Source organism: Acipenser ruthenus, chromosome 25, assembly GCF_902713425.1.
Source record: "Acipenser ruthenus chromosome 25, fAciRut3.2 maternal haplotype, whole genome shotgun sequence".
NCBI lineage: Eukaryota > Metazoa > Chordata > Actinopteri > Acipenseriformes > Acipenseridae > Acipenser > Acipenser ruthenus.
In genome coordinates, this window is record NC_081213.1 from 3,099,246 (window position 1) to 3,127,110 (window position 27,865).

At 38.3% G+C, this 27,865-nt stretch overlaps 1 protein-coding gene across 5 annotated transcripts; it reads right to left on the reverse strand.

Moving 5' to 3' along the window:
* Positions 1–5,132: 5,132 nt before the first annotated feature.
* On the reverse strand, positions 5,133–17,409 carry LOC117414006 (serine/arginine repetitive matrix protein 1-like). Of its 5 annotated transcripts, none has more exons than XM_034023575.3 (18): positions 17,324–17,409; positions 15,481–15,570; positions 15,269–15,391; positions 13,064–13,234; positions 12,441–12,550; positions 11,716–11,925; positions 11,356–11,559; positions 11,107–11,226; positions 10,428–10,696; positions 10,161–10,235; positions 9,741–9,827; positions 9,269–9,410; positions 8,904–8,945; positions 8,367–8,456; positions 7,575–8,066; positions 7,084–7,273; positions 6,784–6,969; positions 5,133–6,446 (listed from the first exon to the last, which is right to left on the reverse strand). In XM_034023575.3, exons 1-18 carry the CDS (start codon positions 17,342–17,344, stop codon positions 6,321–6,323), a joined length of 2,748 nt encoding a protein of 915 aa, XP_033879466.3. In that variant the 5' UTR covers positions 17,345–17,409; the 3' UTR covers positions 5,133–6,320. The 5 variants fall into 5 exon arrangements, with proteins under 5 accessions (XP_033879466.3, XP_058855351.1, XP_058855349.1 ...); XM_058999368.1 differs by having other exon boundaries at positions 5,133–6,439; positions 12,441–12,553; XM_058999366.1 differs by having other exon boundaries at positions 12,441–12,553.
* Between the last annotated feature and the right edge of the window lie 10,456 nt (positions 17,410–27,865).

The window sequence follows — 27,865 nt, forward strand, 5'->3', positions numbered from 1 at the left end:
GGGCATTATTTAAAGCTCTGATGTCATGCTCTCTGTGGAGACAAAAAAAAGAGGGCGGCCCTAAATTAAGTCAGAGTCAGTTAGTGTAAAAAAAAAGAGAGAGTCCAGCAAATCAGACAAGCTCTTTTTGGGTATCAGTGCAAAAATGTACAAGTCTGGACCAATAATTTATTCGGCGTTGGTTTTAGAAACAGCAGTAGCCGCGACGAGAGACTCATAGAAATACATTACCTAATGTCTGCCGTTTGCCACGTCATAGGGGCTTTTTTATTTTAGACTCGAGGTCGCGCCTCGCCGTTAGAGAAACTTTTATGAGTTATATATTACGCAGCCCTGCCAAGGCTACTAACAGTACTGGATTGCATCATTTTCATGTTTTAAACAAATGGCACTTTTAAAAACGCTGTGCCAGTGTAGAAAGCTGGCACCTAGGTAGAGGGGGAAAAAAAAAACAATACTGGGCTTGAGCAGGATTTATTTGGATGCAAGGATAATACTCCAGTGCTGTAATAATGTTACACATTCTTTAGTGATGAACAAGGGAACACGTCTTTCTATGGCCACATGACTTCAATGGCTATTGGATATGTTGGTATGTTAATGACACATTTCCTTGTGGCTGCTGCCAGCTGCCTGTAATGGCATTAGTCATCTGATACAAAGGGAAAATGTTATTAAATCTGAATACATAAATGATGATCTATGGTCAGAGATGCTAACAATTGCTTTCCACCTATTTAATAACCTGGGTCTACTTCAGACTTATTATTAAGTACCAGTGTGAAATGAAGTGGAAAAAGCACTTCACTATAGCAGTAGTACAATATACACAATATATTAATAGCATCAGATGCAGCGATGAGGACGAATGGTGATGGATGAAATTATGATTAGTGACTGGGCCCATTGTATAATACCAAACAGGCTGAAATACTGTATACTGTAATAAATACATATATTTTTCTTAACAGCATTTGTTTCTGTCATTTTGGCTGCATCAAATATGCCATTAGGGATAATTGTTGAAAAAATATGGCGTACCATCTTGCAACCACAACTTGACTATGTGATGTAAGATGTCACTTGAGGCATACTTGGTTGTGTTTAAGTGATAAAATGGCGCTGTCAGAAATGTTAATGTATGCAAAAAAAAATAAATAACTGTACTCTATGAATTATTTATAGTGGCACCCAGTCCTCAATATTCATAAACCTACATTTACATATTTAAAATAGGTCTTTATATTTGAAATATGTTTTTTTAAACCAACCCTTTCTCCATCCCTCAGCTTTTTTTGCAGCCTGCTGATTCAGGCACTTTCTGTGATGACTGCATTGATCTCCCCTTCTCCACCTGCACTGTAGAACACATGTGCAATTAAACACAGGGAAGAGGAGCTGCAGCCAGTGCTCAATAGAAACGCCTGAGGAAAGCCCAGGGGACTTATTGCTCTTCCAGCACAACCTAGCAACCTCATTCACTGCTTCACAGCGACACATTCAGTCAACAATGAACTGAGACAGAGAAGCATGTGCTTTCCCATATGAACTAAAGCGGTTGATTGCATGTACCCAGTAGCCACAGGGGAAAGAGACTAGTACAAAATAGCCATCGTTTTTAATTGATATAATCAAGGTGAAAGGCTTCCATCTTTATTATCTAAAAAGTTTCCTGACGTAATGCACTTTCAATTTGTGATATAACAATAAGGTTTATAAAAATGTATAAATAGCCCACATGGTACAGGCCATATTGGGTATGGTATCCTGTTTTACAAATAAGTGTAGTGTATATATTTATATTTATTTATACAGTATTTGAATGTTTGCTGGGTTTTTTTTTAATTCTCTGTACTGTATTTAAATATATTGATGTCTAGTTAGACATTGAAACAACCTGTTAAATTATTTTGAGTTTTGAAGTTAAAGTAGTATATTATAGCAGGCAGTCAGCAGCTGAAAAGTTAGTGTCACAAGGACGTAACTGCAACACTGTGTAAATATCTCCTCAGTCTTTACCATGTTTTTACTTTCGTGAAAGCTTTGATATATATATATAAATTGACGCGTGTTTTGTTGTCCCTGAGCTCATGAATCGAAGGTGCAGGTTATTACCAAACAAACATGCTGTTGTGGGAGATGTGCTCCTCGGATAACATCTGCAGATTTGCTTATTGTGTATTATTAGAACAAGAGGAAGTAATCTGTATACCTCCATTTGTAAATAGGCCATACCGCTAAAGATGAATATGCATGAAAACCATCATAGCATTCCTGACCTCTTACAAAAGGATCACTCTAAAGAACTCTGTGGTTTATTTGGGCTTGTATTGGTAACTGAAATGTACAGAATGTTCCCGCACTGAAACCAGGAATGGTCAAATAGCTGGGAAAAAACAAACCATTCAGTGGTCACAGATGGTGATGCTGTTTGTTTAAGAGCTATTTGTTAAGGAGTAGCTGGAGACTCACACTTTATTCCAATGAGTCTAGCATTCTAAATAAAACGATCAACACACAGAACAGACCAAGAATAAGTGACATTGAAAGCGGGAGACTCCTGGCTCCGACATTCAGCTGCAGAACTCGCTGGTTGCATGTGCAGAAGATAGCTTGACACACTTCATCTAGAGGTTAGGGACGTCATATACCTTTAATATTGACTGACAGGGCAGTTTAACAACACGTTAATTCCTGAATACAATTAACCACTTGTGGGAAGTAAAAATGTTTAATACTGGGGCACACAAGCAGGTGCTAACAACATGGAAATTATGTATTTCTTTTCCTCGGCACGTGGCTTTCCCATCTCACTTTGTTTTCTTCCTGCTTGATTACATTTTCTTTGTACATTGGGCCCATTGTCTTACTTGGTATTAAAAGATTCCAGAGGAAGTTGCCCTGAAAAAGCAACAGGAAGCTTTTAAATAAGTTCTTAAGCAGTCTAGCGTATCGGAAACAGTTGCCAGTTACACTGTGACTGAAATACATAAAAGTGCTGTATTCGTAATGCAGTGTTAATACTTGTAAATATATATTACATATAGAAAAGCACTAATACATATACAAAAAATTGCATTCAAGCATAATAGCCTATAGACAAAAAAAAATAATCATGAAATATCAAATCATTTAAATGTGGATTTTTTTTTTTTTTTTTTTGCAAGGCTCTGGCTTGTTTCGTCAGCAAACTGAGATGTTCCAACAGTGCAGCAATTCTATTCAGCATACAACAGCTCATTTACACAGAGGACACTCATTCATTCCAACTGATGTCATTCCAGATATCTGGAGAAGCTCCAGAACATCTCTTCAGAACAAGATTTGTAACAGCACCGGTGCTTCACCATATCAAAAAACACACAGGAACTGTAAATCAGATCCAGAATTCAGGTAGTGTTGCACATCTACTCACTGTTTCCGACCCCAAATAGATCTTGCACTACCTAATGTCATTGTGAACACAGCAGCTAGTGTTTCAAGGTGATGGATCAAGTTCCATTCTTGTTGCTATATTGTTAAGTCAGCACATTGCCAGGCGTAGAACCATTTAATTTCTCTGTTAAAAGGTGCACAACACAGCAGGATATATGGGAAGAAAAAAAAATGCATCAGCTACACCACACGGTATAACCTGGGACAGTAAGTTTACCACACCAATGCTCCATAGCAATTTTTTTTTTTTAAATATCCATGTTTTATCAACTGTCTTAATGTATATGAACTAATAAAAGGTGTTCATGGTGAAAAGCTACTACATAATACTGTACTTTCAAAGCCGTTTAAAACTTGTAGAAATGGAGTGAAGAGATTATGTAATAAAAAGAAATACAACTTACTAAAGCCAATTAAGGGTAGGTTAGACAATTGTCAGAATATAGAAGTACAGTACTAAAATTGCCTCAAAGCAAAACAAAATCACTTTAGTGTTTAAAAGTTCTTAATTTACTGGCGACGTCACCATAGCTAATAGTTTATATTTGATTAAAAACACTATTATTTTACAGGTAAGCCATATAAATGGAATAAATCACACATGTAGTTTAAAAATATGTTATATAGAACAGTAATCATGTTTTTTTTATAATTTAAATACACGTTTATGCTGTTTGCGATATACTGTATACAGCAAGCCTGCACTGCAGCAGCACAACGTCATCAGACTGGCAAGAGTTTTATTTAAGTCAACGTTCCAATCAGGTTATCAGTCAGTCATATTTTACTACCAAAAATTACAATAGGAACTTACGCTTGTCATGTGACCCCAGAGATTGGTTGTGCCAGTCACTTGAAGTTTGCATTCAGCTTTTTTTCGGTCGCCTGGGCATTTAACAAATAAAATCCCAGCTTACACTATACAACGCTTTGCTTTGTCGAGTGAATAAATTAAATGTTTGTCTCCGGATAACACGAGTTGGAGGGGGGAGTTGCTACGTATAACTATTTGGTAGTGGACTTTAACAACACAACTTTTGTTTTAGCAATATGCATTATACTAATAAAAGATCAAATTTTTTATGTGAGTGACATTTAATGCGATTTATAGTATTCATAGTCAGGGGGAAAAAATGTGTGTGAATGCTGCCTGACGAACCTTTGAAGGTTTATAACTGCTGTACCTTAAGAATTCCTGGCCAGCGAACATAGCCCTGCAATTTTGAAAACAGCACCATCTGCTGGAATACATGCAAAACTGTGATATGATGCTTAGAGTTAAATACACAAGAACAATCCTTCCACATCACATGCACCAAATGAGCAAGTAAAACACCAGGAGCTGATAATAAGGGGGGGGGGGGGGGGGGTATGTCCTACAACTATCTTGAAACTGAACAGGACAGCTTTTAATGGTGCGCTGCAGCTGGCCAAAACACTAAACAAGGCATCCACATATAAGGTTCCTTATTACATTGCAATTATGTACTTGCTCCTCTTACAAACCAGCAGAGATGTTAATTCTCCATTTAATCTATCAACTCAGAATGAATGTGGTTGTTTTATGATGTAGACAAGTCAATTTAGCATTATACACAACACAAACAACTGGAATGCCCATTAGCTTAATAAACATTTTACATTTTCAATTAAAATAAAGCAAGACAGGCAAAAATCAAAACACAGGGGGAAGCAAGCAAGACCCATTCTATTTAATTTAGAAATTTAATTTCCATTCAAACCACAATGTTTATAAAAAAAAAAAAAAAACCTTTAAAGTTCAAAAGATGACAAGAGCATTATATTCAATTACAGGTCTATTAAACTCCCACAGGCAACAGCACTGAAAATAAAATGTTGATGTTGGAACAATCGCAATAACTAAATACTTAACTGGCATTTATCAATTGATGTTTTTACAAAAGCAAACATACAAAGTAAACGGTTCCCAAGGAACAATATTCCTCTCCCAATTAAATCCTTATATAAAAATGCCAGCATAAACATTAAATAAAATAAAAAGGTCCAGTGTTCTCAGCCAATGTGTTTCACAATAAAGGTGTAACCTGCACCAGCATTACTTTGCCTACCATGTCTCAATAGTAGAGTACCTAATAAAGATCAATTTGGTAACAATCAGAGGCAGATATCAAAGTAATTACTGGAGCAGATTAAAAGCTTCAGGGGTCAACTATTTTAGAATAAGGAGCACCAAATAAACAAAAACACAAGTGACCTTTCTGAATTGCTGTATCTATACACAATCCAGTGCATTGATAGGACTGCTCTGCTATTATCTGTCTATGTGGGATACAAAACTGTCATTTTTTTGTGCTCTTCAAATTCCTTCTGTAAATTCTTGAACTGCAATTCAAATCTGTGAGCAGACATCGTAAGGAGGTCTTACAAATGGGAGAGTTTAAGAAGTGTAACCGCTTTGACTGCTTTGAGTACCCGATACAATCTAAGTTACAATTCATGGCTTCTTGAACTAAACCACCTCAACACATTAACAGTAAATTACCTGTGACTAACTGGGTTTGGAGTAAATATTTGTAATTGAAGTGGTGCGTGCATGTATGTATGTACGTATGTATGTATGCATGCTATCTCGCACAAGACGTCATCTAAAAAACAGTAACGTAATGCATTCCTGGTTTTAAAGTTATTGTTTTCTAAAAACACGTTAACCTCCATCTATGGAAGACAGTTTCCTTTCACTTTTACAAGGAAGAGGTCACCAGTACACTGCTGACATTTTTCTGGTCTCATCAGATTAACATGACAAAACTTTAAATTCTGGGAGTGAACATCACAATAGTACATTCGAAAGATCAATCATGTTAACAAAACAAACTCAATATACACTGAAACATCCAGGGCCTTCATGACGGTGACGGTGATGGTGATGGGGACGGGGACGTCTGAGCCTTCCGCATGGATCGCAGTGCTTTCTCCCTTAGGTGCTTCTCTAAATCATCAAGGTTGTCTTCGGCTTCACTGTCTGAATGCTTAAAAGAAGATATAGCATTTATTACATTTAATGCAAAGCCCCTTCAAACACAGGCTCTGCAGAACTGCCTTTAGCCGTGTCAAGGGTTGGAAATAAATTTACCAGTTTGTCTGAAGTGATATAGTTTTATGCATGCAAGTATGTATTTAACAGGTTTACCTCGATATAATCATTTCACATTACAGGGAAAGATTAACAAATAAATTTGTCCATTAAACCTTGTACATCACCTCTGGTATGCATATTAAAAAAAAAAAAAAGCTATGTCCAAACAGATACCATAACTATTATTTACCCGCCCTCCCCTTAACCCGGACTCATTTGAAGGATCTCACCTTTTTGGGATCTGAATCCCCTTCTGCTTCAGGTTCCGGGACAGTAGTTTCTGCATCTGCAGCGGTCGTTGTTGCTGCTGCTTTTTCTTTCTTGTGTTTCTTGTGCTTCTTGTGTTTTTTCTCCTTCTTGTGTTTCTTATCTTTCTTCTTTTTTTTCTTTTTACCACCAGCTTCTTGGTCAGAGTTCTGGGGAGGAAAAAAAAACAGGATTTGAAGATAAAATATTTGACCCAAAACATCCTTTTCTTCATTATTCAAAAAAAATGTACACAGAAATGGAGTTAGGATTTATATACATACCTTTGCAGGAGATGGGCTGGGCGACGCGCTCTTGGCCTTTTTGACCGGTGGGGGTGGACTTCCGCTAGCTGAGCGAGACGGAGATCGGGACGCTGATGGGGCAGCTGAATGCTTCTTTGGAGCAGGTTCTGGAGATCCTGAAACTGATCTTGAAGACACCCTCCTTACAGGCTGAGGGCTTGGTGAGGCCCTAGAAAATGAAAACACAGGACAAATACAAATTAACTACAGGAAGGTCAAAACACAAAAATATACAATGATTGGTGCAACATTTTAAAACATTTTATACACACAAACTGTTGCCTCGAGGGGCACCATGGTGTTTTTTTTGTTTTTTTTTTAAATATGAAAAGGAAGCTTCTACAGAGTTGAGGTTTTCAATATTTATTAAAAAATAAAACACAAATATGAAACAAGTCCTTTAAGTTGCTAAAAGGACACATTGGTTTACTAATTATGCACTAATTTCTTCAAGAAAGAAATCCTCTTACTTCTTTGTCTTCTTAGGTTCTGGGGTCCTGGACACTCTCCTAATGGGTCTAGTGCTCGGGGATGGAGACTGCTGGCGCCTCTGTGGCTGTGGTGGTGGTGGAGGAGGCGGTGTGCTGGAAGGCCCTCTGCGTGGAGGTGGGCTCACTGACCCTCGTGAAGTCCTGCCTCGCGGAGCAGGTGATGGCGAGAGGCACTTGCTTTGAAGAGGAGGGGAGCGCGTGTCTCTGTTTGCTCTGCCAGCAGGGGGACTTCTCCTCTGTCGTGAAGGAGAGGGGGAATGTCTCTTTGGTGGCGGAGAGCCCCTGCGTTTGGGAGGGGGGGATCTGGAGGTTCTGCGCTTTGGTGCTGGGGAAGGAGATGCTCTGCGTTTTGGGGGCGGGGATGCTGACCCTCTTCGCTTAGGAGGGGGAGAGGGAGAGTAGCGTCTCTGAATTGGGGGAGAGAATCGTCTTGGAGAAGGAGAGCGCCTGCGTGGTGGGGGTGAAGGAGACCTAGAAAGCAAGAATTGCAACAATAAATCTGTGTTTCATTAATCTGCTCAGCCAGAGATTAATTAAACTCGAGTAACACTCCAAAAAAAAAAAAAGTATGATGGCATAGTCTCTTGGCTGCCAAAAAAAACTATTAGTATTACGTAATCATTTATACAAATTTGTTGCAAGTACAAAAGTGCTGCTACAGGTTGGCAATCTTGTGATTTTATATTGCTCCCGACTCGGTACAGTCACATATTCAACCAGTGTCTAAGTGTGTTTATGAACTAAGCCACATGTTTGTAAATGAGAACTTGCCTGCGTCTGGGTGGAGGTGAAGGAGATCTTCGTCGTCTAGGAGGGGAAGGGGGGCGGCGTCTGCCTGGAGGAGATGGGGTTCTTCTTCGCCTGGTGAACAATCACACGTCTATTCAGACTACATTCATACCATTTAAAATTCATGCCCTGCATCTATAAATATTCAGTGCAACGATAATAGCATATTTACTTATGCTATTAGTTCATAGAAAATGCCTTGCCTAGAACACGCCTAAACGGCTGAACTTCCACATTCAGACACAACAGGCTAAAACTGCTGAAGTAAATATTCCTATAGCATAAGAGTATTTGGAAGAAAAAAATAATTGTGCAGGTTTGTCTTTTCCTGTCAAGCTCTGTTTAATCATTTTTACGGAGGCTAAGCGAAGATCCTATCTCCTTAGCTTTCAGTCCCTTTCCTTCCCCAGTAGGCTATAAATAAAAATTGCATTACTTGGAAGCCCCACAAAACACTTCAGTTGCTTCTCAAACGTAATAATCTCTAAAAAATAAATAGCATACTATAATTTAACCAACCTTTTAGTTACTGGTGACTGCCATCTCTTTCCAAGCGGCATCCTGGCAGCAAGAAAGAAGAAAAACCGTCTATCACAACTACAATTTATCAGCATTACAGCACTGGAAATGAGGCTTCCATTGCACAACACTGTCAGCCATTTGAGGTTTTTTTTAATCTTGCAAGATTTCTAAGTGTCTGACTAAAATCTTTAAATAATCCAGATCCCAAGAGTAGGAGATTGATTTTGTGAATATGGGACCAACTGGATGAACCATTATTCCCATGTTTGAAGAAGCCACTTGATGCACACCGCTTCTTTGGTAGCCATATGTCAGTAAACCCAGCAGTAGAAACCCGGAATGGTTTAAAAGGAACTATTTACCTGGGAGACATATCTCTCTGTCGTCTCCTCGAAGGAGACAAACTCCTTGAAGCCGAGCGTGGGTGTCGCTTTTTGATCTCTCCATTCCTCGCCGCTGACCTTTTGGGCCTTTCATCTTCAGAAGAGGAAGAAGATCCAGTGTCTAAAGAAGCGACAAAGATCTGGCAAATTAGAAGCTTTACTTTAACAGGTCCTACACAAAAAAATAAATGGCCACAAACAGGTAAACACGTAAATTCCACGACAATCTAATTTGATACATCAAGTGGTGGTGGTGGTGGGGATCCATTAGTCCCCAGCTTATTACAATCTTTGTACAACCAAAAGCAAAGCATTGATGTGAATGAGTACTTAAAAACAAAAACCTGAAGGAACAAAAGCAGGCCAGGATCTAGAATTTAATTAAATGGGTAGTCTAGCATGACACATGAGGGATTAGTAAACATTTAAAGAGAAACCGAAATATAACAACCTGATGAAGACTGCCGATTCTGCCTGCGATACTGACGTCTCTGTTGTACAGAATCTGCTGTAGCCCCCTTCCCACCTTTATCATCTTCTGTAATGTAAAGGAATTTGGTCCTTGAGCATTTATAACACTTTTACCATTGTTTATAGACTACAGGGCATAGAGAACTATTCCAATATTCTGCTTTGTTTTTGGTTTCAATTTGGTAAGTCATTAAGTACTTCAAAACACGGAATGAAATTGATGTGCGATTAAAAGATTATCAATGGAAGTGGTGGGGGAAAGGCCATAGCAGGGATTGAAACAGAAACACAATCTCACCCTTCAGCCAAACATTGCAATTTGACCACAACATATTGGCAACATTAATTAGCTCATAAAACTTTAAAATAAATAAATAAATAAATAAAAACCACAACTAACCGGATTCTGATTGTTCTGATCTTCTGGGTTTTGGGACAGGAGATTCATCCTTTAGACCAGTTTTGCGTTTTGGAGCTTTAAAAGAAAACGGAAGTAAGTATGGAGTAATAGTGCTGTGCGCAGTAAGGTGCTGTGTCAAACTGGTCTTACTGCTATGGCATAGGATTCTTATTTAAAAATCAAATGCGAGGTACTGTTGACCCGATGTTACCAAGCTAGTCATTTCAGCAACATTTGGGAAGCAGACGGTTGTGCAAGTTATTTTACCTGATGCTCTGGAAGGGGAAGGGGAACCACGTCCCTTCCTTGCTCTGCTGGACTGCTGAGGCGAGGAGGATCTGCGACCCTTGGGAGGAGGGCTGGGAGGTGGGGGTGACCTGTGCCTCCTCCTGGGGGGACTAGCTGAAGGAGACGATCGGCGAGGCTTGCGGGGTGGACTTGTGGAAATGCGCTTCACTGGCTTCTTTGGGGGAGACCGTGATCGAGATGAGGAGGAGGAAGAGCTGCTACCTGAAGTGGGTGAAGGAGAACGCCTCCTGGAGAAAGTAGAACAAAACTAGGTTAGAAACACACATTCCACAAACCTGCTTTAATACAACATTTTAAAGTCACCAGGACCTACATCCAGCACATGTTCAAAATTTTAATGTGACAGATGTTTGTACAGGCAGACAATGCCACTGGATGCAAAACCTCCACATCGAGTCAATACCTGTTATTCTCCAAATGCAAAGGACTCAGGTTAGATTTTATCCATGCTGAACACTTAAGGTTAGCTGTCAAAAGTTTAGCTATATTGCCTTTGAGCCCTAGAAATGTGTCTTACTAACAAGTTTGTGAAGGCACCTATACTGCCAAAACGTCAACTGCACTTTCCAAATAAATCAAGTGTATAATAAAATTAACCACGTCTTCCAGTTATACACCAGGCTGATCTCAGACATACCTTCTGACTGGGGATCTGCTTCTCCTGTGCCTTGGAGGGGGAGGCATGCGCCTTGGTGGACTCCTCCTGCGGGGTGAGGGACGCCTTCTAGGGCTGGGTCTCCTCCTAGGAGAGTAGGATCTGTAAAGCAAGGTTGTACCAGTTGTAAATACTACGAGTTTGGTGGAGGAGTGTTAAAAGGCATGCTCATAGGACAGTGTGCATAAATCCATCCAAGTTGGCAAAAAAACAAAAATCAACAGACTTTACCTGGATCGGGATCTGGGTCGCCTTCTGGAGCGAGAATGTGAGCGGGAGCGAGACCGGGAGCGAGATCTATGCCGGTTTCTTTCTCTTCTATCTTTCTCTCTCTCCTTTTCTTTTGGTTTCGGTTTTTCCTCCTTTGGGGGCCCATCTGGAGAAGCTTCTTTTGTTTCAAGTACAGAGTCTGGTTTGACTTCCTTCAGTAGATCACTACAAATAAGAAAAAAAAAAAAGAGACCACCTTATTAAGCTATATTAACAGCAGTCTACATTTAACATCTTCATTCTTGAATGTATTAAGTGTTAAATTGCAGCCAAACAATGAATTATGCTACTGTTAAATGAGAAGTTAAATAAAAAAGTTACCTTGTTGAAGAAGCTTCTTGAATGAGCAAGTCATTTGTCACGGTCACTGATTGATCAGGCTCTGGCAGAAGCGGCTCTGTGTTTTTTGGTGGAGAGGGGGGTGTAACAGCGGGGCTCTTCGCCCTTCGACGAGGTGACCGGGAATGACTGCGCTTTCTGTCACGTCTAACAGGGGAGCGTCGTCTTGGTGAAGAGGACCGGGATTTTTTCCTGATGTAAAAACAAAAAAAAAAGACAAAGTATTAGTGGTGCAACTGGCAACCTAATTTCTTATTCAGTTATTGTACAGGCATTTATCAACAATGAATTGATGCACTGATGTTTTATTTTTCAAAATGAAAAAAAAAAACTTTAACAGAAGATCCAATAACTAACAACACCGCTGTGCACAATAGTTAAACAAAAAGGCACAAAACATTCAAATTAGAACACCATGGTGTTGTGGTTGTAAAAAAAAACATTGGTGTCATCAGTACCATGAAAAAGTAAACTACAGCCTTCACCCATTATTTGCAAATGTTAAAAAAGCAAGCGTGATATACCTGCAGGAGGGGCAGGGATATCCGTGTTTTTATTCCATGTGTAAGTTTAGTGCCTCAGACAGACACCCGTGTCTCAGAAAGCTGATTTACTGCATACACCCCCTGCTGCTAGCAGCTACCTGCACCTAATATAACAGTGCTTAAATGTGAATTACATGTTCAGGTTTAAAAGTATGCACTTACCTTTTTGGACTTTTGGATTTGTCCTTGTCTCTATTTTCTTTATCTTCCTTATCTTTCTTCTCCTTTTCTTCATCCTGTTTCTTCAAAGTGGCTATCTTTTCTTGTTCGATCTGCTACCACAAGAAATCATTTGTATTTTTTTTTTTTTTTTTAATCTCAGATTTGGATGCATGGAAGGTCTCCAGTCTAACATTTAACTAACAGAATGGTCAATTTAAGCACCCTACAACAGACATTTTAAATTTCATGCTTTTGTATGTCTACTGTTTACTGCAGACAGTTATCTGGCTGGAAACATCTGTTGAAAAGGGAAGATCTTCTGCATACTTGTTAACATGTTAGAACTCTTTCTATACACAATATCCTGATTGTCAATTATATACCCTGACTGAAAACCATTATTGCTAGACGCTCCAGCTTATGCTGCAATTTTTCAGAACATATTTAGTAGACAACACAGGATAAAGGTGAGATAAAAACCCTGCAAGACCAAGGTCGGCTGTGTTTGATATTCTGCTTTACACTTCAGGTCTACAGCTGCAAGCAGAATTTTAGCCGCAACTGTCTTCAAATGGACTGCAACTATCCTTCCATCTATCCACTCAGGAGACTAACAATCATACCTGTCTCTGCTTAATCTCCTCTTTCTTCTGCTCCAGGAAAGCAGAGGGGATACCAGCAATGTTTTCTTGAGCACTCAGAAGCAGGGGCCACAGCTCTCCCATGAACTCTCTGGCGTTCTTCCCATTCAGGAACCCAGTCAGGTTAATCTGCATCATTTTACTGTCTGGATTCTGCAACAGACACAAGGTGAAGAAAAACAGGTAACTTAGCAAAGAAAGAAAAGTCATACGCATCTTCATCCACCTATCTCAGTCTAACTAAACCTTCCTTTGAATATACAACTATTAGAAAAATGAATGGTAACTAAACTTTGTTTTGTTTTTTAAACCCTTGACCAATTTTAGCTCTTTCTTCATTCTAAACCTGGTTGCATTATACTGCTAACCTTACCATAAAATCCAAGTGGCCTTTAACCCTTTGTTGACTGAAACTGTGCTACAGCACTTCTAATTCTCTAAATATTCTATATAATTCCCCAAAATTAAACTTGAGGCTAAACTAATTTTAAAGTGTTTTTTGTCTAGAAGAAATGCCACCAGGATGATGTTCCTGCATGCAATAGACTGCAAATCACTAATACACCGAAACCCTAAACTAAACATTCAGGATGTAAAAGGTCAGCCGTATATCGTCTTCAAAGGGTTAAGTGACCAAGAGTCTCACAGCCAGTGCCTATAAAAGTTTGTTGTTAAAATCTTGAATGTCATTCTTGGTCAAGCAACAAGATCCATAAAATCAAGTGCATCAACAATGCAAGCACAGAGTCCTGACGTCTTCTTTCTCCGTGGAACCTTTGGTAATGGAACGGCCAAGTCTCCTGCAGAGAGAGGTGTTCCCTTGGCTTGCTTCCGACTCCCTACTGCAACTCAACCACCTTGAGTTTAATGTTATATCATTTATCTAAATTGCAAAAGACGAACAAGCAATAATGAGTACACAGCCACAAAGAAATATATATATATATATTTTTTTTTTTTTAATTGCTCTAAAAGGCAATTTTTTTAATTTTTTGTAAATGTAAAGCAGGAGTACGAGAGCCAAACAAATTAACAGAATACATAATGCCCATAACTCGATACATTTGGAATACATATTCTACATTTATTATACCCAGGTCCCAATACTGATACATGAATCTGATTTTCAGCTAAATGTTAAGCATATATATTAGCCATCAAACAAATCTGATCTGTTGTACTCCAACATACAAGCTGTAATCTTAGATGGATACCTGTACAAGGGTCAGACATCAATGTCTACCTTTTAAAGGAAAGGTCAATGGTCAAACAGAAAATATGCATGCCCACAGTGACAGAGCAAGTCTTACTAATCCTCTGCTAATAGAAATTTGTGGGGCAGACAGCTTTCAAAATGTAAACATCTGATTAATATAGAACTGAACAGCATTTTAAACTTAATAGAAATGCAATTTTTACTTTATTTCATTGATATGTGGAAGGGAAAGTCAAAATCCTCTTTCAGGCCAAAATACTACAAAATAAAACAGAACTAGAAACAATGCAACAGCAGTATCTCTTTTTACACCAAAGAAAGACTCCTTAACGTGTCAGACAAATATCTGACCCACAAAGAAAAAGAATGGTTTCAAAAAGGGTATACTGCTTTTTCAAAACCTATCCAGGGAGGTACAAATAACCTTTTTCTTTAACTAAAGAGCAGTGTAAAGACTTATCCAAGTGCTCTTCACTGGAATTTTTGGTCACTTTACACAACTCACCTCCAAACACACACTGCATCATCGAGGGAGTTGGGTCAGAGCGACTTTGGACACTCACTCTGGTGTGACCTAATTAGGTGATGGTGCTATACTTCAGACGCAAGGAATAACATCCATATTGGTTCAGGCCTTTTAAATCATAAATCACATCATCATTAGAAAACTGCTGTCAAAGGCACTTTGTTACATATAATAGCAACATTTTATATATAATCAAACAAATGCTGTAGCTTGATTTGCTTTCACCTCAGCAGTTGAAAGAAAAAGCACCTTTGCCAATCATTTAAATTTGTTTTAATTTTATTTTACAAGTAGTGCGAAGTTAGAAATAAATAAAAGACCTGCCATGTTTAATAAACACCTCCCACCCTCTCCCCCCACCCCTCAAACAACTTTATTTGCTTTATAAAAATAAAAAAAAAATAAAAAAAGAATGCGTCTGAAAAACTGGATTCGATGTTATTACCTTTTCCTCAAGCTGGTTGAAAATAAATTCAATGACGACGTCATCCTCGAATCCTAAGATTTCTGTCACTCTCTGGGTTATCCATGGCTTGATTACTTCCAGGTTCACCTTGGTCATATCCACCTGAAATAAATATGAATTGGTTAGTAGGCCTGCACTTTTACAACACTATATAAAATAAAACAATTTATGGATATTTTAAAATGAAGTACCTTCTTTTCCAGACATTCTGCAAATTTCAGCTGCTTCAACAGTTTCTTCTGCTTGTTGCTGAAGCGATTGTCCTGCTCAGCACTTGTGCCCTAAATGAATCAAACACAAAAATAACCTATTTAATACAAACGTGGCTTCTTATAATTACTGTAAACATAGTATGTAATTATTCTATTGTTTGGGCTATTAGCCTATTCGTTGTAGAACTGTTACAGAAAGAGCTTTGGTTTCTGGGGCAAAAAATAATATATAAACTACACATCTCTCAACAATGGGAACACAGGATTTCCAACACTATTACTCGCCTCTTGGTTAATACACTAGTTTATTCACAGTACAATCTTAACATTTGATTGTGGTATCCCAAACACCCCATCTATTCTCAGTTAGATAATTTGGCAGTGCAATATACTAGTGACACTAAAAAAAAAAAAAACGTTTTGCTCAGCTAATTCAAGCCCACAGTGGCAGCACATTCAAACTTGGTTCTGTGACCTTGGTACTGACCACCATTTTGCAAGTAATTTGTATAGACCCCTCACCAAAAATATACAGTCTTCCAAGTGGATCAAAAAACGAAACATGTATTTATATACCACTTAGGTGATAACGCCCTGAAACAGAATATAAATTAAATGACTTAGGATAGTGCAGCACGCCTTGGTTATTGATGTGTTGCTGAAATGACCAAGCTTTAGGATAATATTTAGAGGGTGGGTTTAACAGTAATTGTTTACAGAATAAAATGTCCCGATTAAAAACGGCATATGCTTTCATACTACATGTCCTTGAACCTAGGTTTTCCATGCCTGTCCCCCCCCCCCCCCCCCACCTCCAGTTGAGGATGTATTCCCTTAAACAGATTAGAGTACTTTCAAACAAAAACTATTGATGAAAACCGTAAAACCATGATGACCGTTCGCACATTACAGTACTAGCTCGCACCGCAGGTTTTGTTTTCGCTTAAGTGCAAATGACTACGGTGCATCAGGGTAAAAAAAATTAATACCAAGTCATTTTTATCGACAGGGTGGAATAATCCAAACACACGCACACACAAAAAAGTATTTCACAGAATGTCTAAACTGACCTAGGGAATCTAAACCCATGCTACACGTAGGTTAAAAAAGGTAGTAATGCTATTTAAATACGAGTATTGAGTTTCTTCGTGTTTGGAAATAAACCGATCTACTTAAGCCATGCACATTGTAAGCGTATTATTAGTTTTAAAAATTAATGCGGAGGATGTAACCCATGCGTTAGTTGTACAGATGGTTTATTTTTTTAAAGCGTATGTTAAGGGGGAAAAAAACATATCGTACTACGTTTTTTTTTCGTATTTATCGAAGTCAAAAATTTAAATACCACAAAGTCGTGTGTCATTTTTAGCGTATGAAAAGTTAAATAACATTCATGCAAACAGCATCCTAGTGTACCTTATTATTCTAAACGCATATGGTCTAGGCTCTGCTACACTTGCATAGGCCCCACATGTTTGACAAAATAGTCTTATGTCCCTGAGTCCTATACACGCAACCCAATTAAGAAACACACTTTTAAACACAAAACCGATATCACCATGTAACAATACTTCGATAACCTGTAACTCCGGAGTTAATTTTTAAACGTGTATGTAACCCTGCATTCATGTACATCCGCCATTTTTGATCCCTCGTTAATACAACAACCCGTTGAAATGGCGCATGAATTAAAAAATAACTATTTGATCTTTTTCGCCACCTTCTACCTCTGAAATAAACACGTAGGTCAAACATAACTTAAAAACATATTACTATCATCCCCGACTTTATTCTCTCCGGGTTTAAATAAACAATTACTCACGCGGAAGAAACCCGCGTCCATCTTCTGTCTGTGTGTGTGTATGGGAGAGAAGTGCACACCGATCCCACAATGCAAAGCGGGAAGAAGCAAGTCGCTGCGTTTTATCACTCAACAACCACTAGAGGGCGATATGGGCTTTCACATTTTACTGACAATACTTTTGTTAAACTACATGTATAAAATCAGAGCTACTGAACAATTTATACCATAAGCAATAAAAGTCAAACATATGTTTTGGAGAGGAGCTCCTTACGTCACTAAGTAGAGTCTTTGCTTTGGAAAGAGGAGCTCCAATTCCCCTGTGCAAGGTTTCAGTGACCCCTACGTTTAGCATTAAATGTCTCGCTGCAGTATTGTAGTGTTAGGAATGAGTCATCTAAACCTCTGTTACTGCTCAGAAAGAAAACAGAAATAAAAATAAGTTTCCTTCTTTTTTTCAGGAGGCTGTGTGGTTCAGTGGTTAAAGAAATGGGCTTGTAACCAGGAGGTCCCCGGTTCAAATCCCACCTCAGCCACTGACTCCTTGTGTGACCCTAAGCAAGTCACTTAACCTCCTTGTGCTCCGTCTTTCGGATGAGACGTAGTTGTAAGTGACTCTGCAGCTGATGCATAGTTCACACACCCTAGTCTCTGTAAGTCGCCTTGGATAAAGGCGTCTGCTAAATAAACTAATAATAATAATAAAGCAGCTGATATTTGAAACATGGAACTTGTTAAACCCTTGATAATGTGTTGTTATAACATATTTTAAAGCTGTATGAGACTGAACTCCTTTAAAATGTTATGGCTAAAAGTGTTTGTAAAGGGTGGGGAAAAAAATGAGTGTATTCAACTGATTTTGTCTGGGAAGCAATGGAGAACAAAATGTGAACCTGCATTTGTAAAGTGTCCATGCATTTTTGGTATATAGCTATAAAGAGAGGTGCTCTTGTCAAATCCCTTCATAAAAATCACTTTTAAAAAAAGACCAGAAACAAACACAAGTAAAACTTGAGGGTTGAGTATAATTTTGAAATAATGTATTTTTGTGCAAAACATCTTATGGTACAACATTTCATCCTGCAGTTTACATTGTGTATCTAAGAACCAAATATAACAGATATAAAATACAGTTTTAAATATGCAGTATGTTTCTAAACACTAATTCTCCTAGAATTACATAATAAGTGCATTTCCATGGAGATGTCACACATAATCCCATATTCAGGAAATAATAGGAACTGGGAACATTACATTCTGTTCCTAGCACTTGTTAGTTTTAAAAGACCCTTCGTGTTTCTAGTCATCGGTCATATACATGCACTCTTCACAGTACAGAATATGACTCTGATTTCAAATGGGGAAAGTGTGTGTTCATATTGGGTTATAGGAGCCAGTCCAGAGAAACCTGCTTTCAAACCCAGAGTAGCCCAGTGCACCTTCAAACCAGTTTGCTGTTGAACCCATGCTAAAAATGCATTCAGTCAAGTTTAACAGACAAGCAACAAATGGTTATTCTTTCGACTGTCAAGGGGAACCTTTCCAGCCTTATCAATCAGAACCACTCGTTTACTTACTAAATGTACATGAGCATTTATTCAAATCCACCTACTGTATACAATGAATCTGTAAGTTCAATAAAGGTCATCCTAAAAATAATCTATGTGGTGCAGGCAGTAGGTCAGAAACATAAAGGGAGAGGCAGTATAAACTCACAGCTCCAAGGTCAAAGATGCTACACTGTCTGCCTGATTGTTCATAAAGCCAGCTCCTCTAACCAGGTGAGCAGAGGCAGTAGATGCAAATCTGCATCTGAAATACACTGTATACTACAGTAGCAACTATTCTACAGGCTGGTAGGAACGTTCATCTCACCACTGTCAGCTGCTGCTGTGGGAAAAATAATACCCCACACTGGAACTGTAGTGTCTGTGGTTGCAGCTTGTGTAGCACATTTTACTGAAAGGAAAAGGCTTCATACCCACAAAGGCTACTTACAGATGGAGTGGTAATCTCAACCCACTGCCTTAAGGTTTAAAAGCAAATATTGTTGTATACTGTTAATGATGGTGTATTATAAAAGTTAACCACATACACGCAGTAATTTGACAGTTTGCATGCTTATACTGTGCATGCGTTTTTATCATTTTAGTACTCACTGTTCTTGCAGTGCTTTACTACACTTTACTATGCTTTTACTATGTTACACTGCAGTAAACTTTTGGAAAGGCAATGCACGCTATCTTAAATGTAAATTGACAATGTTTAAGGCAGAACGCTCTAATTTTAAACAGGTGCTCCAGACCATAGGAGCTGTTTGACAAGGCTTTAAAGTATGGTCACATATATACACTATGTCCTCAACTCCAAAGACTACTGCTTTCCCCAGGCTCTCGTTTAAGAGTTGTCCAGTGTGGAACACAAATGCAAACACACAATACAGTGAATTTCCACACTGATTTATCACTCTCCAAGGTGCAAAAGCTGTGCAGGCTGCAAAAGCAAACCTGTCTCCAATAGTATTCAGTCTCCATGAAGTGTTTATGGTTCCAGTCTGTTCTTATCGGTTCTCCAGAGGAATGCCAGGAGGTGTCGATCCCCTTATTAAAGTGGGACGACTGGACAAACTGTACTCAGTCAAGCTGCATGGATTCTGACTAGTGGGCGTTACATGAGTCATGCTGATGGTGCTGATGGGCCGATTGTTTTGTCCCAGGTTGCCCAGCGCGAAGCTGTTTTGCCCCAAGCTTCTGCCAGCCAGACTGGTCTTTGCTGTGCTGGTTGACATCTTTTTCTTGTTTGAGGGTCCCAGTTCCTGAATTATTCGTGTTTTCCTGCAAAGAAAAAGAGTGACGCAGTTTGTAATAGGTTTTGGATATCTAGCAGCACGCACGATCATTGACAACCCAGTGGCAATACAACGCCTGTACAAATGGGATCACATAGGACAGCTACATTTGTATCTGTCAGCAGTGTAATGGCTCCACAGTGTTAACTTTTAATGGCACTATACCTTGGCTTTACAAAATGGTATGAACAAATACACACAGCTTGCAGTACCATCTATACATAAAAGTATTGTGGTACCATAGATAAAGTGTACTGCTGTATCAGCATAACTGCTCAAATGCATTGTGTTTTTATTGCTTGTAGTACTGTGGTATGTTATGGCTGGTTAGGGTTTGATCTAGAATATATAGTGATATTAGGATGCTCACCAATAGTATTTTGCAAGTGGCACAATGCTAATAAACATTTTATTCGATTACTTTCAAGCTGCGCAGAAGCAATAGTGAATATGGGAAGTGAACACAGGAACTCAAAACAATCCTAAAAACGAAGATTGCATTGAGTATTGTTAGAGTTTCCATGCCAATAGGAAAATGAATTGCCTGCGTCTCAAATAGATTAAAACATCACCTACTTGTTATATGCTTTTAATATCACCAGTATTATCGAGAATATGATGAAAATCCCAATGACTATGACAGCTACAATGGCCCCAGAACCTGTAAAAGGGTACAAGTAAAAAAATTAGTACGCTTCTTGATAGAACTATATCAATAACCAATCAGTTTCTTCCGCTGTTGAATGACATACTTTGCTCCCAGTAACATGTTTTTACTCAAAACAGTAACGGACTACCTGATTTTACGTTAAATAACAACAATAATAATAATAATAATAATAATAATAATAATAATAATAATAATAATAATGTCTCTTACACTGGAAGAGTACTTGCTCTCTAGATTTGTCTGTTGTTGAATTAGAAGACATCTTCGGTGGTTTCCTGTACAAAAAAAAACAAAACAAGACTCAGTAATTGAAAGTATAGTTTTCTTTTGCATACAAGCACCCCTATTGTAACCTGTCTGTCATTAACATGCACACCCGGTAGTGCTATAAGTGGGTTACAGATATTTCCAAAAGTGTGACATACAGATGAATAACTACAGGAACATACAGCTATGGTCAAAAGTTTTGCATTACCTTATAGAATTATCTCATTTTGCTTCATAATGTAAAAAGAAACCTGCTAAGCAACATTACTTGAACATATTGAATTACATACCTCTTTGTAGTTTTCCATATCTGTAACGAAAAACTGACAACAAATACTGTACTACTATTATGGCTTCCGGTAAACGTTTGCAGTACCATTCTGTAGTTTCTTTGATTACAGGATGTTAAATAAAATATCTAAATTATGTTCATATCGTTTTTTTTTTTTAATTATGTCTGAAGCCTAAAATTCTAGGTGATGCAAAACTTTTGGCCACAGCTGCACATCTAGGAAGCTATCGTGAGGATACTGTGACTATATGTAAAGAAAGCCATCTTGGGTGATTTGAGGTTTGTATTCTATAACAAGAAGCTTGTCTCTCATGTAGCAGTACAAAGGAGTGGTTGAGATGCTTGCTTCTCCCTGCCCAGCCTCAACCCCGTCACACTTGCCCTGTGTTTAAGCCTATAGCATGACATGTGGGGTAATAGCTTTCCATTGTACTAAAGGAATGAAGAACTGCCACTTGGAGCTGCTAGGTATACATTCGCTCAAGCAAAATGATAGCGATTTCACATGCCAAGATTGTGATTCATGGGTTCAAATTGTTTTTTTTTTTTTTTTTCTGGTTGAGGCTGGTCTGTGAAAGTGGGATGTTTCTCCTTGATATAATACAAGGAGCTGTCCTGAAGGCCTCTATTCATAAAGGCCAGTCTGGCTTTTCCTGTTCACTCATGAGTCCCATATCTCACAGGTGCCAGGTACAGCATGTACTCTCTATACATCTATAGCTGATAGCTAATATGGAATGAATCCTCTGCTGCTTATCTGTCTTTGCTGAGTGACAGTGCAGAAATCACTGTCTTATTAATAGAGTAAAAGATAAGGAAGCTAAACAACTGCACATCCGACTTGACAGAGTAAAGGGAACATCACTCTATCTCAGCAAATAACGAATGCTAACAGAAAGGTTAATATCCACTGCAGTACTTCATCCTTGACCTGGTGTTATTTTGTTTCCATTCATTCTGAGCCAATTGTTTTATTTATTTATTTATTTATTTATTTATTTATTTCACCAGACCATTTACCCTTTTATAAGGGGATCCTGGAAGACAGGGAAAGGGCAATTGCAATGTCCAAACACCACAAGTAAAAACATGCTTAATCAGCAGCATACAGAGATCAAAGAACAGAGTAGATAAGACCTATATCTATGTGTTAACGTGGACTGAAGGAGATGCAATGGCAGGAGGGTCTAAGCAATTCTCAAATCTGATCCTTAAAACCACAGAAAGACCAAGACTGAAACAGGTCCACGTCTTTGGGGGTCGATATGCAAAATATAATTCTCCCAAATGTCTTCGAACCCTTGGAATCGCCAAATTAACAGAATCCTGAGAGCGTAAACCATAGCCAATGCTAGTCCTTTCTACCAGAGCACTCAAATAGGGAGGTGCCAATCCTTTAAATACCTTAAAGACAAAACAATTCCAATGAAAAAGCCTCCGGTTCATAAGTGAGAGCCAGCCTAGTTTTCTGTAGTCTGATACACACCTGAGTAATTGTATCCTGATGGCGATGACTACTTTAAAAATGATAATGCACCCATTACCTTGCCAGAATTGTGCATGAATGGTTTGAGGAGCATGGCAGAGATTTCAAACATCTTCCTGGGCCACCGCAATCCTTGGATCTCAATCTAGTCTAGCATGTTTAGAACAAACTTGAACAATGCTTTTGTTATCATGATCCCCTGCTTACCTCTCTGCACCAACTGTATTAAATATTAAAGACTGAAAAGATGAACATCCCTCATGCCCCCTGTGGAGTCTATCCCAAACGGTGGCCTAACCTGGTATTAAATACAGGCCCTAATAAAGTGTCTGGGTGGTGCACTATATACACAGGCTAAACGCTGCACAGCTTGTGTTGTGCAGTTGCTGCAAGTTCAACATTATTATCTGTTATCTACAGAAGCAATGCAGTGCCTGCAGCTGCAATCTCACCTAAACATGAATTAATGAACTGCTAATTACCTGTGCTGTAAGTCACCGTGCATTGAAAATAACCAAGGTTGAGAACACATCTTATTTCACCTCCTGCAGTATTCGCCATCATATTCATTTGCATTTTAATAAAAGCTCCCCTTTTTTGATATGTTATTGAAATAACCAGGTGCCAGAAATCTGAGTAATCCAGCCCTTGCCAAATCTGCTCTGAACTTAATGTACTTATCACAGCATGAATACATTTACCAGAGTCTGTGGGTTTACTAATAGGGGTTCTTCATGAAGCTGTAGGGGTAGATCAGTTTATATAACTGGTGTCTGATCGCACATTTCTTTTTTAGTTTCTACTGGCAAGAACGAATTTAAAAAGCTCCCTGGAAGAGACACAGAATTGTGACTCTTATACAGGCAGGGTATTGCAGAGGCAAGAGGCAGGAGTAAAACTGACTGTTGTTATAGCAACTGTAGCCACCGCTAATGCCAGTAATTGATTGCATGCAACATTTTCCAGTCTTCCAAAATAAAAAACATGAACTTAAACATCCGGTTCTCTTGTAAATGTTTAACTAGATGACAGTTTCCCTTTTTATGGTGCTGTATATGTATAGGTTAGTCTCAATCCTGAAGGTCGGAACACCATGGTGTCAATAAAATACATATTTAGGCTATTCAGTAGATCATTAACTCTTTCACGAGACAGCCTTATATTTGAACTTTTTGACAGTGAAAAAAAAAGCATTATAATAAGTAGTGTTTTGGACACATTGGCGCAGGGAGATGCAGATTTTATATTGAACACCTAATCAAGCATATCAGGGGCAGTCCATTAACACAAAAGTGTGTGCTACATATTGGATGTGATTCAAATTGTTGTCCAAGCCCGTGTATATTTTAAACAGATTTTAGAATTTAGGAACATGGCCCCTGTAAGAACGGGTGCCTGCGTGCACCACAACTCGTGTGTGGAAAGCTTATCCAGCATCGAAATTAAGCCTTATTCTTTAATGAAAAAGCTCTGGAGCACGCAGTGTTTCCCCAGACCCGCGTTCGCTACGGAATTAACACAGATCTACAGCTATGGACAAAAGTTTAGCATCACCTATCATTTTAGAATTGAGACCTAATAAAAATACAAACAAAACTATATGATAGTTAAACAGTAAATCAAAGAGTTTATTTTTTATTATTATTTATTTTTAGTATAACAGACACCACTGTGTTTCTCCACATCATGAGGCCATCATAGAACCAAGCCACTTTTTCAAATGTCACTGTACTTTGCCCGTTGTTAACCTCCAACAAGTTTTTGGTATATTCCACAACCAAGCAACAACAAAACAGCCTCAGGCTGAAGCTATTGTCCACCCATTGCATTTTGTACCAAAACAATGTGCAGTGTATATACATATAATAGTATGTTTTTAGCAGAAAATACTTTTTTCTTTTATCATTTATATTAAATGATAAAATTCCTGAAATAATTGATGACTATCAATACTTTTATGTACCATAAAAAAGTAAACTTAGGATTTTTGTACATATTTTTGAGTACTGTTGTTTATATTTTGTTTAGCATGCCTTAATCTGTCCATTAGATTTATTGTAATGTTTATGATGTTTAAAACAAAACACTAGACATACACGTTTGACCAACTTTTTGAGTAAAAGAAAAACTACCCTTCTAGTTTCAAGTGAAACCTGACTCCACTAAACAATACCGCTGCACAAAAGAAATCTGTGCTGAAACTCGCAACTATTGTCCATCAAAAAACAGTATAAAAAATAAATTATTAATTTCAAAATTACAAATTCCATGCTAAGATTTGTTTTATTTTACAAAACTGTGAGAGCAATGAGAAACCGTTTCTTCCTTACCTGTCTCTCTTCCCTTACTGCAACGCTTCTGCCTCCTGCTTCAGTGTGAAAAATAGCTTCCCAGGTTCAGCTGTAAACCTTAAGATTCAGCAGAAACATAATACACTCTGTTTTTTTTTAGAAGGAACAAAAAAGAAAATTAACAAACGTGGAAACTCAGAAGCCCTGACTCTGAAGACAGAGAAGTTTTAGTTGTGGCTGACTTTCCATGAAATGCCATGATGTTGCAATTCCACTGTGGGCTTGTTTTTCAGGTTGAACCGCCTCTTGTCTGAATTGCAGGTGCTCAAAAGCTCTGCTATTCAGCTTATCTAAGCTGTGACGACTACAGTCTCGGCACCTGCCCAGTCCACAGCCTCCAACACTTAATTACAGAAGCCACTGTTCTATTAGTGAGCTTACTTTAACTGGTATTGCCCGTGGGGCTTAGGGGACAAATAAAAAGTGACACAAAAGACTTTTAATTAACTTAGGAAAGAAAGAAAACTACTTGGTGACCAGGATACTTGATAACAATGTAATCAACTCACTGAAAATGAAAAGGAAGCGCAGTGTGACCCTGATTGAAATCTCTTCCACAATAGCACTCAGAAATTGCATGTCTCCAATGTGTAGTGGCCATGCATTGGGGGAAAATGACATTAGATCTTGACAAAAATGAAAGAATTGTGTTTTGATTTTGGCGTCGATGAAGAGCGTTGGTTTGGCAGGACTGGACACCTAAGTCCTTATCCAGCTGGGATAGCAAAAACTCTGTCCATGTGAGGCCCCCCAACATTGCCTCACTGACTTTTATCATATAGCATATGCTTCCATTCTGTGGAAATTTGACATTTCTCTCCGGTATTTAAGGATTAACATTTTTAGTAGCAAAGAACAACAGCTTAAGACAATATGAAACTCATTTTTATTAAATGGCATCCCAGAAGACATTACACCCCAAATGCAGAAGCTGGGTATCACTATACATTAGAAAAATTACTTTTTAGTACTGTTACTAGCTATAACTTACATTTTAACAAGCTATAGATCTGGATAAACCATATTCCATTGAGAAATAGAAGTATTCGTAAAAAATAAAAAATAAATAAAAAAAAAACACCAGGCCAAGATGGCATACCAATTGAGCTAGTCTTATGGCAGATAGACTACTGCCACAACCCAACCAAATGTATAATGATTTTATGACTAATTAACAGATACCTACACCCATGAGAAACAATTATCCTTAAAACTGGAAAATCGGTCTCGGGTATAACTGATTACCACCCAATATTCTTCTCGATGTTTTGATTTGCCTTGTATCCTGTTTCAGGCATTACATCCTGGTGACTTTTAAAAATGTTTGAAGCATCCCTTTGGTCTCGAAAGAGAGAATCGTGTTTGATCTCCTCCAGAGTGGAACCCAAACCTGTCTGCCTCCCTTGAGCCAGTAATACAAATTGTTAGAACATACTAGTGTTTTTTTTTTTTTTTGCTACAGTAGTTTGTCTTTGCCTCTGTTACTTTGAACGGGAGTAACCGCTTCTTGAATTTGGCCTATTGTGCAGAAATACACACACAATAAAAAATAAAAAATAAAAACACCTGAACAGGGCAACAGCTGCTTAGCTTTAGTTTGCATTTGACCCACAGAAGGATAGCATGCATACAACCTCTATATAACTAACTGGCCCCACCTGGACGAAATCACCATCCTGGGGATTTACAATACAAGTAGGCTTTTGTTTCAGTGGGGCGGGGGTGGAGATTTGGATTCCAGTTTGTCCTTTCTTTGCCTTCCTAATACGTGAGCTTCAGCCAAGCCTGATAAGTAAAAAGCCTTCAACCAAGAGAAATATTTTGTTACCAGAAAAAAAAGAAATACCCCAGAGGGTCAGGAAAGACATATTTAGAGAACAGCATTTTTTTTTTCTGGAAGCTGATATTATTATTATTATTATTATTTATTTCTTAGCAGACGCCCTTATCCAGGGCGACTTACAATCGTAAGCAAATACATTTCAAGTGTTACAATACAAGTAATATAATAAGAGCAAGAAATACAATATATGATATCAGTTTAAAGAGGCTAAAGAAAAGGGATCTTTAAAAGCTTTCTTGGCTAACTAAACTAATGTCATTTTTTATTTATTTTTTTCACACAACGTGCCGCTCATCTAATTTTTTAAGATACGTCCATTTTTTTCAGAAACAAGAGGCAATGCTATTGGTTTGTTTTGTATTGTATATGGTGGACAAAAGTGGAATTAACCGGTTTCTCTGTTTCTATTCCAGTGTCCAGTCCAAGTTATAGTTGGTTCTAGTGACGATAATAACTGTTTCTTAAGGATCACCTTAGAGTAACGCGTCACCATCGGAAACCATTGTGGACATTAACCCCAAATCGCCATTAGCATTTTTTTTTTGTGAATGAAAAAATAAAACACCAGTTAAACATCTAAAATTAATAAGAGACAACCGAGTACTTCAGTCAAGCCCCTGTATTAAAAGTCTTTATTTCTGGGTTGGTAACTTTATTGGGTGTGTTTCTCCTTTCTGAAAAAAAAAACAATTGGAGTAAATTGCTTTAAGAAATTAGCCTTAGGCACTGTACAGTCCCATTAGTAGACAACAACTCCAGAAACCAGGTAATTACTGTGTTTCTCTGTTGCACCCTAAACACAGAGG